At 44.1% G+C, this 13566-nt stretch overlaps 1 protein-coding gene across 7 annotated transcripts in view; it reads right to left on the bottom strand.

The window, feature by feature from the left end:
* phldb1a (pleckstrin homology-like domain, family B, member 1a) overlaps positions 1-13566 on the bottom strand; it is a 69856-nt gene that overhangs the window by 29793 nt on the left and 26497 nt on the right. For all 7 annotated transcript variants that reach the window (XM_045716823.2, XM_014195797.3, XM_045716827.2 and 4 more), the window contains one exon: positions 6796-8024. In XM_045716823.2, coding sequence (XP_045572779.1) covers positions 6796-8024 — 1229 coding nt within the window. The remainder of the gene's footprint in view (positions 1-6795; positions 8025-13566) is intronic.

Genomic DNA, 13566 nt, shown 5'->3' with positions numbered 1-13566 from the left:
AATGAAGCTAAACTCAGTAACAACAAAAAACGTCCTCTCCCTGTCAACTTCGTTTATTTTCAGCAAACTTGTGTAAATATTTGTATGAACATAACAAGATTCAACAACTGAGACATGAACTGAACAAGTGTAAATATTTGTATGAACATAACAAGATTCAATAACTGAGACATGAACTGAACAAGTTCCACAGACATGTAACAGAAATTGAATAATGTGTCCCTGAACAAAGGGGAAAAAAACAAAAGTAACAGTCAGTATCTGGTGTGGCCACCAGCTGCATTATGTACTGCAGTGCATCTCCTCCTCATGCACTGCACCAGATTTGCCAGTTCTTGCAGTGAGATGTTACCCCACTCTTCCACCAAGGCACCTGCAAGTTCCTAGACATTTCTGTGGGGAATGGCCCTAGCCCTCACCCTCCGATCCAACAGGTCCCAGACGTGCGCAATGGGATTGAGATCCGGGCTCTTTGCTGGCCATGGCAGAACACTGGCATTCCTGTCTTGCAGGAAATCACACACAGAACGAGCAGTATGGCTGGTGGCATTGTTATGCTGGAGGGTCATATTAGGATGAGCCTGCAGGAAGGGTACCGCATGAGGAAGGAGGATGTCTTCCCTGTAACGCACAACGTTGAGATTGCTTGCAATGACAACAAGCTCAGTCCGATGATGCGGTGACACACTGCCCCAAACCATGACGGACCCTCCACCTCCAAATAGATCCCACTCCAGAGTACAGGCCTCATTATAACACTCATTCTTTCGACGATAAACGCAAATCTGACCATCACCCCTGGTGAGACAAAACCGCGACTCGTCAGTGAAGAGCAATTTTTGCCAGTCCTGTCTGATCCAGCGACGGTAGGTTTGTGCCCATAAGCGACGTTGTTGCCGGTGATGTCTGGTGAGGACCTGCCTTACAACAGGCCTACAAGCCCTCAGTCCAGCCCATCTCAGCCTATTGTGGACAGTCTGAGCACTGATGGAGGGATTGTGTGTTCCTGGTGTACTTCGGGCAGTTGTGTTGCCATCCTGTACCTGTCCCACAGGTGTGATGTTCGGATGTACCGATCCTGTGCAGGTGTTGTTACACGTGGTCTGCCACAGCGAGGATGATCAGCTGTCCGTCCAGTCACCCTGTAGCGCTGTCTTAGGCGTCTCATAGTACGGACATTGCAATTTATTGGCCTGGCCACATCTGCAGTCCTCATGCCTCCTTGCAGCATGCCTAAGGCACGTTCAAGCAGATGAGCAGGGACCCTGGGGCATCTTTCTTTTGGTGTTTTTCAGAGTCAGTAGAAAGGCCTCTTTAGTGTCCTAAGTTTTCATAACTGTGACCTTAATTGCCTACCGTCTGTAAGCTGTTAGTGTCTTAACGACCGTTCCACAGGTGCATGTTCATTCATTGTTTATGGTTCATTGAACAAGCATCGGAAACAGTGTTTAAACCCTTTACAATGGAGATCTGTGAAGTTATTTGGATTTTAAGAATTATCTTTGAAAGACAGGGCCATTTCTTTTTCTGCTGAGTTTATATACATGGGGTACCATTACCGAGTCAATGTGCGGGGGTACAGGTTAGTCGAGGTAATTTGTACATGTAGCTAGGGGTAAAGTGACTATGCATAAACAGTAAACAGCTTGTAAAGCTGAAAAAGCTGGAAATAACATTTCAGCCACAATGTATTCAAATCAATAGCTGTTCTATTTTATATTTCATGTTTAATATAATTTATTTATATTTTTTTCTGCTCCTAGGAATGAATAAACAAGGGGAAAAAAATACGCAATTATGCCATTAAATCAAATGCTTATTTTTTCATTCTTTCTGTCAGTGTAAAAAAAAGTGCAGGGTGTCAGTGCAAATAGTCTGGGTGGCAATTTGATTAATTGTTCAGCAGTCTTATGGCTTGGGGTTAGAAGCTGTTAAGGAGCCTTTTGGACATAGACTTGGCACTCCGGTAACACTTGCCGTGCGGTAGCAAAGAACAGTCTATGACTTGGGTGACTGGAGTCTTTGACAATTTTTTGTGCCTTCCTCTGACACCGCCTAATATATGCAATAGGTCCTGGATAGCAGGAAGCTTGGCCCCAGTGATGTACTAGGCTGTACGCACTACCCTCTGTAGCGTCTTAAGGTCAGATGCCGAACAGTTGCCATACCAGGCGGTGATACAACTGGTCAGGATGCTCTCGATGGTGCAGCTGTATAACTTTTTGAGGATCTGGGGACCCATGCCAAATCTTTTCTTTCTCCTGAGTGGGAAAAGGCGACCCGCTCCACTACAGCCCCGTCAATGTGAATCCTTTTCCTGTAGTCCAAGATCATCTCCTTTTTCTTACTCACGTTGAGGGAGAGGTTGTTGTCCTGGCACCACACTACCAGGTCTCTGACCTAATACCTATAGGCTATCTCATCGTTGTCGGTGATCAGGCTTACCACCTTTGTGTCTTCATCAACTTAATGATGGTGTTGGAGTTGTGCTTGGCCACACAGTCGTGGGTGAACAGGGAGTACAGGAGGGGACTAAGCACGCACCCCGGAGGGGACCCCGTGTTGAGGATCACACTTCCCTCTGCAACTGGATTATGGACTTCCTGACAAGCTGGCAGCAGGTGGTGAGGATAGGCAACAACACCTCTGCCACGCTGAACCTCAACACGGGGGTCCCTCAGGGGCATGTGCTTAATCCCCTCATGAACTCCCTGTTCACCCATGACTGTGTGGCCACGCACTACTCCAACACCATCTTCAAGTTCGCTGACAACACAATAGTGGTAGGACTGATAACCAATGGAAGTCTAACACCATTTTTACAACATTGTATGATGCAAGGATGCCACATTACAAAATAAAATGCATTACTATCTTTTTTTACCATAGAGAATCAGACAAAAATGTATATACACACTTTTCATATCTGAAAATACAACACTCCCCTTTTAAGGCTCTCCTGGAGGATGGTTGGCCACCCTTAGTAGCCTATAAAATATTGCAATATAACAATTAAAACCAAATACTTTTCATGTCTTTATAAAATAATTCCCTCCAGGGCTTGAAATTAAAGGCGTCCTATCTCCCTGGGAAGATGAAAAATATGTCTACGGTACAAAACAGACGCGAACAGATCTGGGACGGCAGATCCAAAATTCATACAACCACTGCACATAAAACATTTTTAAAAATCAATGAGGTTGACCATTTAGCTTACAATGTTGATAAAGTTGTATTTCTTTATATTATAAGCTCAACAATACGCACATGGCTGTATGCTATCCATGAATGTTCCAAAATGCAATTTTTATCTGTTAGAAATGAACTGCTTGTTTCAATAGCATGTTTATAAAATAAATCCCTCAACATTTCCATGGTCATATTTTGGCTAAGCTAGGCTATTTTGAAACAAATTAAGACATGCTTCATAAAATTACATAAAATGTCCAGGTTTGAAACAATTAAATGTATGGTTAAATCATTTCAAAATTCTATTTAGCCTATTTTTATGTAATTAAAAGCCTCATTAAAGTTTGGCTACATTTTCTAGTGCCTCCCTCATGTCAGGATCGGTTTGGACATGTAGCCAATATGCACATAGAATTTTAAAAAAGCCTATCTATGTACATGAACAATAGATTTGAATACTATTCCAACGTTGGACTCTCTGATCCAATTGTGATCGGAGTAATTCTTGATATTGGGGTTTTTGTGTCATTGGGACATCACTAAGCACTTAACATGCTCCACAAACACAGTCTTGAAGAGGGCACGACAGTGCCTCTTCCCTCTCAGGAGGCTGAAAAGATTTGACATGGTCCCTCAGATCCTCAAAAAGTTCCACCGCTGGACCATTGAGAGCATCTTGACTGACTGCATCACCGCTTAGTATTTTATTCCTCTTGTGTTATTATTTATATTTTTCTTATTTTTACCTCTGTTGGGAAGAGTTCGTAAGTAAGCATTTCACCATAAAGTCTACACCTGTTGTATTCGGCGCATGTGTCTTGGTGAAAAATACAATTGTATTATAATTTATTATTTTATTTGAAACCATCACAGTCAGAAAAGGTGAGGAATTTATTCTGGAAATGATAATGGAAATGAAATACATTCATATGAAATATATTCCAGTTTGTAATTATTTTAGATTGCAAAGAAAAAAGACAAAGATTTTAGCCCATTTCACTAACGGCAAATGATTGCATCTTGTTACTATATTTTCCTTTTTTATGCATAAGGGTGTCATCATATAACCCATTTTCATAAAATACTACTTACCTGCTTGTAATGCAAAACTTCAACCACTAGATATTGTGTGTACGCATTGTCTAAAGTTTGCGGTAAGTTAAGCACTTTCTCATGTCAAGTTCCGTTTTTATAAATGCCAAGTTTTGCGTGAAAACTGACTCACGCAAGTTTTGGGGTATATTTTGTACGTACGCAAAGTTTATAAATGAGGCCCCTGACACATTCCCTCCCAACTCACAGCTCTGACCACCCTGACCTTTCTTCCATACATGCTAACACTCTGCCCCCTCTCTGGCTCTCTCCCATGCTTATTGCAAAATGCTGTCAATAACTGTCCTGTTTGTTCCCAGAGACTTCTTGGCTCCTGAAATAGCGTCCCCCCCCCCCCCCCCCCCCCCCCCCGTGGTCTCATCAGCTGCTATCTGCCAGGAGCACGAACCCAGATCCCTGAGCTACTGGTATGTGTGTGTGTGTGTGTGTGTGTGTGTGGGTGTGTGTGTTTGCCAGGTGACTGAGCCACCCTGCCCTGGGCTCAGTCAGAGGTGTGTCCCCCAAATGGCACCCTATTCCCTAAAAAGTGAGCTACTTTTGACCAGAGCCCACAGAGCTCTGGTCCAAAGTAGTGCACTATATACAGTGGGCTCCAAATTTACTGGCACCCCTGACTGGCAATGCACAAACAATACTTTAAAAAATATAAACAATATAATTACAGAGAAACTCAAAATACCAACATGTGAGAAATACTGTACTTTATTAATGTTTCAATGGAACCAACCAAAATCATAGAATTATTTAATACAACATTAATTTCACCAAAATCAAGGTTTCATAATTATTGGCATTTAGTACTTAGTGCTACCACCTCTGGCAAGGATAACAGCATGGAGTCTTTTCCTGTAATGTTTGACAAGGTTAAGGAACACATTTGGAGGGATTTTGGACCATTTCTCTATTCAGATCCTTTCAAGATCATTCACATTTTTGGGTTTGCGCTTATCAACTGCCCTCTTCAACTCAGCCCACAGGTTTTCGATTGGATTGAGGTCCGGCGACTGAGATGGCCATGGCAGAACATTGATTTTGTTGACACAGAACCATTTCTGTGTGGATCTTGAGGTATGTTTGGGGTCATTGTCTTGTTGGAAAGTCCACCTAGAGCCAAGTCCCAGCCTTATGGCAGAGGCAACCAGATTGTCAGCCAAAATTGCCTGATACTTGGTGGAATTCATTATGCCATCAATCTTAACCAGTGCCCTTGGACCTCTGAAATTAAAACAGCCCCAAAACATCTTTGACCCACCACCATATTTCACCGTGGGTATGAGGTGCCTCTCCTTGAATGCATTTCTGTTTCGATGCCAAACATGCCGATGCTGTATCTGACCAAAACGTTCAATTTTGGTCTCATCTGACCAGAGCACCTTCTTCCAATCATAATTTAAATGATGTTTAGGAAACTCCAAGCGCTTGCGACTGTGTCTTGGGGTCAGAAAGGGCTTTCTTCTGGCAACCCTTCCAAAGAGCCTGGGGTTGTGAAGGTGGCGTCTGATGGTGCTTTTTGAAACCTGGTGACCCCAAGATGCCACCAAAGCCTGCAATTCTTTCACAGGGATTCTTGGGGATTTTGTTGCTTCTCTCACCATCCTCCTCCCTATCCTGGGGGGCAAAATGCATTTGCGTCCACGACCCGTGAGGTTTTCAACTGTTCTATATCTTTAGAATTTTTTTACAATTACCCTGACAGTGCTCAGTGGTATATTCAATCGTTTGTGGATCTTCTTGTAGCCATTACCAGATTAATAAAGGTCTACAGCCATCGGTCTCTTTTGAACTGCCAGTTCTTTTGTTTTCTTCATGGTGTTGGATGTTAAAGGGATATTGCATGCGTGTTACCTCATTTGTATACCCTAGTGAAACAGTGATGTAATGGCTCAATATAGCTCCTAAGATAAACTAAAATAAGTGGAATTTAATTCCTGGTTTAATTTTGGTAGATGTTTACAATTCACAATAATGTTGGTAGATGTTTACAATTTACAATAATCTTTAAGAGTGCCTTAATTGTGAAACCTTGATTTGGAGGACATAGATTTTTAATTAAATCAGTAAATAATTTTGGTGCATTCCATTGAAACATTAACAAAATACAGTATTTCTCACATGCTGGTATTTTGAGTTTCTCTCTGAAATTATATTGTTTATATTTTTTAAGTATTGTTTGTGCATTGCCAGTCAGGGGTGCCAGTAATTTTGGAGCCCACTGTAGGGAATAGGGTGTCATTTGGGACGCAATCAGAGTGACATGCTTGTGTAAATTCCTTAGGGAGTCTGAAAGTCCATGTGCTGAGGGCGTGGGTGTCTCACTGACTGCTATATATACACCCAACACAGGAGCGGGGGAGCAGCAGTCAATTGCAAGGCAAGCTTCCTCTGGACTGGAACACCCACCCAGCACATATAGACACCACCCCATCTTTTTACAACTCCACTCCTCTGAGCACATATAGCCGCCCACCTCCTCACACACACCTGAATACTCACCAGCTTCTCCATCTCCTGCTCGCGGAGTCTCTCCTCTCTCTGCCAGCGGTGGTACTCCAGCAGCTCATCCTCGTTGTCGCTGATCTCTGAGATGCTGTTCTTGCGTTCCCGGGTCCGGGGCCGTACAGGCCCCTTGGGGTCCCTAGATGCTCCAGTTGGGTCCCTGGTGGCCCCAGCACTACCAGACTTCTTCCTCTTTCCATGGGGGCTCGTGAGAGGAGAGGGCCCAGCTCCTGTCCCAGACCCAGACAGAGAGCCCAGGGCTGGGGTGATGGCGATACCCGAGCTGCCCTTCTGCTGCCTGCCTCCCCCGGAGGTGGGAGAGGGACTCCTGGCTCGCAGCCCCCTATCCTGGAGGGAGCCCTGTGCTGGAGAAGCCCCTCTACGAGACATGGAGGGGCTGGGAGGGGGTAGCTCCCTCAGGCTGGAGGGTCCAGAGGGCTCTGGGGTCCTATGTGTCTGCTGAGGGCTGTCTGTGTGGGACTGGACCTGGAAGAGGTGCTGGGGGCTGGGAGGACGAGAGCCTAAGCCGCCCACCCTCACCCTAGGGCTGGAGGGGGCCGTGGATGTCTGACATCCAGAGAACTTAGAGTTTAGTCTGGCGCTGGAGACTGGGATATGGGATGGTCCATGTACTGCTCTGGGAGTCTCTGAACTGCCTATTGGGCTGTCCTGACCCACGCCTCTACGGGAAGCAGTGGGGCTTGGCAAGGCCTCCGCTAGTGTCCTCCTCAGAGGCCTGGGGCTCTCCGGGACCCTCTGCACATCAGCAGGTCCACTGTAGCCCCCAGGAGGGGTGGTCCGTGGCTGGGTGACAGGGGTCTGGGTGGTGAGGGTGTAGCTGGAGGAGCGGGCAGGCACTGCAGGAGTACCAGGCCCCGGGAAAGCATCACTACTGGCAGCCGACAGAGGAGAGGAGAGCGGGGAGAAGGGGCCGAGCGGGGAGGCGTTCTCATAGCTGGAGCCCATGGACATGGCCCCAGGGCTGGTGGGAGGGTAGAGCAGGTAACGTCCTCCCCCATTCAGCATGGGAGAGAGGGGGGACTGAGGAATGGGGTTGTGGGCCAGCTTCCCGGAGGACTGGGGGTCATCCATCACCAGAGAGTCCATGATGTCCTGGAGGTCCCTCTCTATGGTGCTGGTCAGGGGGCCTGGGTGTGGGCCAGAGCCGGAACGGGTCCTCTCACAGGGGGCAGGCTGGTGGTTCCCATTCAGCACCGTGTGGGAGTCTATGGTAAGACAGGAAAAGGAACCAGTCAGTGTTTTAAAGGTATATACTGTATGTTTCTAAAGTAGTCTACACACATCAACAATGACTGAGAGACAGACAGACACACCCACAAGTATTTTATATCCTATTAAAACATCCAGTACTGTATATAGGCTACTGTGACCACACCCTGTGTAAGTTTTGTTTCTCAGCTGTGTGTGCTGTAATCCTATAGGGATCTGGGGCTGCTAAATTTAAACAATCTCTACTTCAATCACAGGCTCACTGGGCCCAGTGCAATCTCACTGGGCCCAGTCAGGAAAGTGTGGTTCTCTCACACACACACACACACACACACACACACACACACACACGATCGGGTGCGGCTCTCAGACCAGCTGCAGCACTAAGGTCAGAGGAGAATGGACTCTCAGTCAGCACCACCCACAGCACAGGCCAAGAGACATCATCAGCACAGGCAGTGGGCCAGAATTAAGACACAAAGTGTATAGAGGCTTCTATATCTATGGATCCAGTCGTTCATTTCAATCACTATGCATGCTTGCTAAGGTTCTTCACTCATCAAAGTAGCACATCCCTTGATTGCACGTGGGACTATTTGACAGCACTAGCGCCAGCTAGTTTGTAGGCTATAAGGCTAAGGATTAGCTATCTACAGTGTATATCACGGCATACAAAATGTATTGCATTAATATAATAAGAGCAGTGTGTTTGTTTCTCTTTTCTTTTAAGTTATTGCATTGTGTCCAACACACCTGCATCAAGATAACTCAGATCTGTAATATTTTTTTTTTAACTTAAGCCTATAATAATAGCATAAAAAATATATTCCATCAATGTAAAACTTTTGTTTTGGTTTTACAAAAACACCAAGACACAAGTTTAAAAAAAAGATGACAATAATTGAATTAGTTGTTGTGATGTCAGGAGTTAGGGCTTAACCAGCTTAGCTTGCTAGGTTCTTCGCAGCTAGCTGTCTTGCCAGCTACTTTTTGAAATTAAATAGGACGCTGCCATTAATGGTGAAGTAGGACATCTTCAAGCCACCGAACGACTCACTCTCTTGTGATGATGGGCCTGGCACCATTTCCATCCGTTTGTTATTGTTGGTTGTTGTTGTTGTTACTGCTGCTTTCGGCGGGAGCACTCCGTTCTGCCACCTCCAGTCTCTTGGCCTCCCAAACCCTACAGGAGGGCAGCTCCCCTCAACCCAGTCCAAGCTCTTCTCTGTCCTGGCACCCCAATGGTTGAACCAGCTTCCCCTAAAGCTAGAACAGCAGAGTCCCCCCCCCCCCCCCATACTTTCCTGAACCAACACTTGCACTTGACTCCTCCCTGCCCCCTTTTCCTACTCTGACTTTGCTGATAGCTACTTTATTGAGGAAAAGTGTACTTACTATGCCTGTGATATGTGGTTGTCCCACCTAGCTGTGCATTCATCTTAATTCATCTTAACTTGTTATGGATAGGGGGCAGTATTTTCACGGCCGGATAAAAAACGTACCCGATTTAATCTGGTTATTACTCCTGCCCAGAAAATAGAATATGCATATAATTAGTAGCTTTGGATAGAAAACACTCCAAAGTTTCTAAAACTGTTTGAATGGTGTCTGTGAGTATAACAGAACTCAAATGGCAGGCCAAAACATGAGAAGATTCTGTACAGGAAGTACCCTGTCTGACCATTTATTGGCCTTCTTTGTCATCTCTATCCGAAACAAAGGATCTCTGCTGTAACGTGACACTTTCTAAGGGTCCCATAGGCTCTCAGAAGGCGCCAGAACGTTGAATGATGACTCTGCAGTTACTGGCTGAAAAACAGTAGTGCATTTGGTAAGTGGTCGATCTGAGAACAATGAGACGGGCGTGTGCGTGAAGAGTCCATTTTACTTTTTCAGACTTTGAACGAAAACAACGACTCCCGGTTGGAATATTATCGCTATTTTATGAGAAAAATCGCATAAAAATTGATTTTAAACAGCGTTTGACATGCTTCGAAATACGGTAATGGAATATTTCGATTTTTTTTGTCACGATACGCGTCCGCGCGTCACCGTTCGTTACCCTTCGGATATTGTCTTGAACGCACAAACAAAACGCCGCTATTTGGATATAACTATGGATTATTTGGAACCAAACCAACATTTGTTGTTGAAGTAGAAGTCCTGGGAGTGCATTCTGATGAAGAACAGCAAAGGTAATCCAATTTTTCTTATAGTAAATCTGAGTTTGGTGAGTACCAAACTTGGTGGGTGTCAAATTAGCTAGCCCGTGATGGCGAGCTATCTACTCAGAATATTGCAAAATGTGCTTTCACCGAAAAGCTATTTTAAAATCGGACACCGCGATTGCATAAAGGAGTTCTGTATCTATAATTCTTAAAATAATTGTTATGTTTTTTGTGAACGTTTATCGTGAGTAATTTAGTAAATTCACCGGAAGTGTTCGGTGGGAATGCTAGTTCTGAACATCACATGCTAATGTAAAAAGCTGGTTTTTGATATAAATATGTACTTGATTGAACAAAACATGCATGTATTGTATAACATAATGTCCTAGGAGTGTCATCTGATGAAGATCATCAAAGGTTAGTGCTGCATTTAGCTGTGGTTTTGGTTTTTGTGACATTATATGCTAGCTTGAAAAATGGGTGTCTGATTATTTCTGGCTGGGTACTCTGCTGACATAATCTAATGTTTTGCTTTCGTTGTAAAGCCTTTTTGAAATCGGACAGTGTGGTTAGATAAAGGAGAGTCTTGTCTTTAAAATGGTGTAAAATAGTCATATGTTTGAAAAATGGAAGTTTTCGGATTTTCGAGGAGTTTGTATTTCGCGCCACGCCGTATCATTGGATATTGGAGTGGTGTTCCGCTAGCGGAACGTCTAGATGTAAGAGGTTTTAAGATGAATGCACAAATTAAGTTGGGTAAAGTTTTTCCTTCTTAATGCGTTTCAGCCAATCAGTTGTGTTGTGACAAGGTAGGGGTGGTGTACAGAAGATAGCCCTATTTGGTAAAAGACCAAGTCCATATTATGGCAAGAACAGCTCAAATAAGCAAAGAGAAACGACAGTCCATCATTACTTTAAGACATGAAGGTCAGTCGATGCAAAAAATGTCTAGAACTTTAAAAGTTCCTTTAAGTGCAGTCGCAAAAACCATCAAGCTCCATGTTGAAACTGGATCTCATGAGGACCGCCACAGGAAAGGAACACCCACAGCTACCTCTGCTGCAGAGGATAAGTTCATTAGAGTTAACTGCACCTCAGATTGCAGCCCAAATAAATGCTTCACAGAGTTCAAGTAACAGACACATCTCAACATCAACTATTCAGAGGAGGCTGCATGAATCAGGCCTTCGTGGTCGAATTTCTGCAACAACAAAAAAACACTACTAAAGGACACCAATAAGAAGAAGAGTGTCACGCACTGGCATGAGAGAGTCGTTTTTCTCTGTTTGGTTAGGTCAGGGTGTGACATGGGGTGGGCATTCTATGTGTTGTATGTCTGTTGTTTTTGTAGTTCTTTGTTGGGCCGAGTATGGTTCCTAATCAGAGGCAGCTGTCTATCGTTGTCTCTGATTAGGAATCATACTTAGGCAGCCTGTTCCCCACCTGTGTTTGTGGGTTATTGTATTTTCTGTGTGTGTTCGGCACAGTGCGTAACGTTTATTGCTGCGTACCCGTCTTTTGTTTTGGTTTCCGTCAATAAAGATGTGGAATTACGGGCACGCTGCGCCTTGGCTCCTTTATGACAGGGAATTTGAAGATTCAGAACGTGACAAAGAGACTTGCTTGAGCCAAGAAACATGAGCAATGGACATTAGACCGGTGGAAATCTGTCCTTTTGGTCTGATGAGTCCAAATTTGAGATTTTTGGTTCCAACCGCCGTGTCTTTGTGAGACGCAGAGTAGGTGAACGGATGGTCTTCCCATGTGTGGTTCCCACCGTGAAGCATGTAGGAGGCGGTGTGATGGTGTGGGGATGCTTTGCTGGTGACACTGTCTGTGATTTATTTAGAATTCAAGGCACACTTAACCAGGATGGCTACCATAGCATTCTGCAGTGATACCTCATCCCATCCGTTTAGGCTTAGTGGGACTATCATTTGTTTTTCAACAGGACAATGACTCAAACACACCTCCAGACTGTGTAAGTGCTATTTGACCAAGGAGAGTGATGGAGTGCTGCATCATATGAACTGGCCTCCACAATCACCCGACCTCAACCCAATTGAGATGGTTTGGGATAAGTTGAACCACAGAGTGAAGGAAACGCAGCCAACAAGTGCTCAGCATATGTGGGAACTCCTTCAAGACTGTTGGAAAAGGATTCCTCATGAAGCTGGTTGAGAGAATGCCAAGAATGTGCAAAGCTGTCATCAAGGCAAAGGGTGGCTATTTGAACAATCTCAAATATAAAATATATGTTGATTTGTTTAACACTTTTTTGGTTACTACATGATTCCATATGTGTTCTTTCATAGTTTTGATGTCTTCACTATTATTCTATAATGTAGAAAATAGTAAAAATAAAGAAAAACCATTGAATGAGTAGGTATTCTAAAACTTTTAACCGGTAATATATATATATATATATATATATATATATATATATATATATATATATATATATATACACACACACACACACACACACACACACACACACACACACACACACACACACACACACACACACACACACACACACACACACACACACACACCAAAAGGGCACTTGGCGAGTGGGGGGGCAAAGGGGCATGTGCTCAGCACCGGTGGACTCCTATCTAATGTGCATGACGCTGTGGTATAAAGGCTAATACTCTACAGTCATTTCTTCTATTAGGAGATTGTCTTGTTGTCCATAAAATTACAATCTTTGACCCCTACACAATGAAGGACACACCCACCACCCACCACATATTGCAACAATATGTTTTGTCACACGTCGAGCCAAGAGAACTGACAGCGAGACAGTGTCCTAAATAGGGTACAGACCTTAAGGGGCAGTCTTTCACAATAGGCTCAAAGTGGTGCCATACGAGAGGGAGGGGGAGCGCTATCTATATTCCTTCTTTCGTTTGTCCCTTCAGTTATCTAGAAACCCTGACCACCTCATTAATTACAATCAATTCATATCGGATACAGTAGCTTGATGTATTGGTTTGTTCAGCTAGTGCATATTTCTGTAGTGTCAACTGAATGTCACCAGACAGGGTGGAACCGTACTGTCTACTACTCTCTGTCATTGATTACAATGAGTTTGAAACACTAAATCTGACATAAATTGCGGGTTTCCTATTTGGTCTATTATGATGGCTTGATGCTGATCTTTACCTGTATGAATCCTACAGTGTAGAGCTATGATGTCATGTCATGTGATATGATGCGATGGTTAGACGCTGGTCTTTACCTGTGTGATGTCATTACCTTGCAGCGTGTTTTATCACAGCTGTACTCAACTGGCGGACCGCAATCCGGACCCAGAAATAATTTATTGATTTATTTCATTTTTGAGGGAACTCAGTCTGATTTT

Source organism: Salmo salar, chromosome 04 (genome assembly GCF_965601325.2).
Source record: "Salmo salar chromosome 04, fSalSal1, whole genome shotgun sequence".
In the NCBI taxonomy this organism is placed as follows: Eukaryota; Metazoa; Chordata; class Actinopteri; order Salmoniformes; family Salmonidae; genus Salmo; species Salmo salar.
Note: the sequence above shows the minus strand (reverse complement) of the source record. Positions and strands in the feature narration are given on the sequence as shown.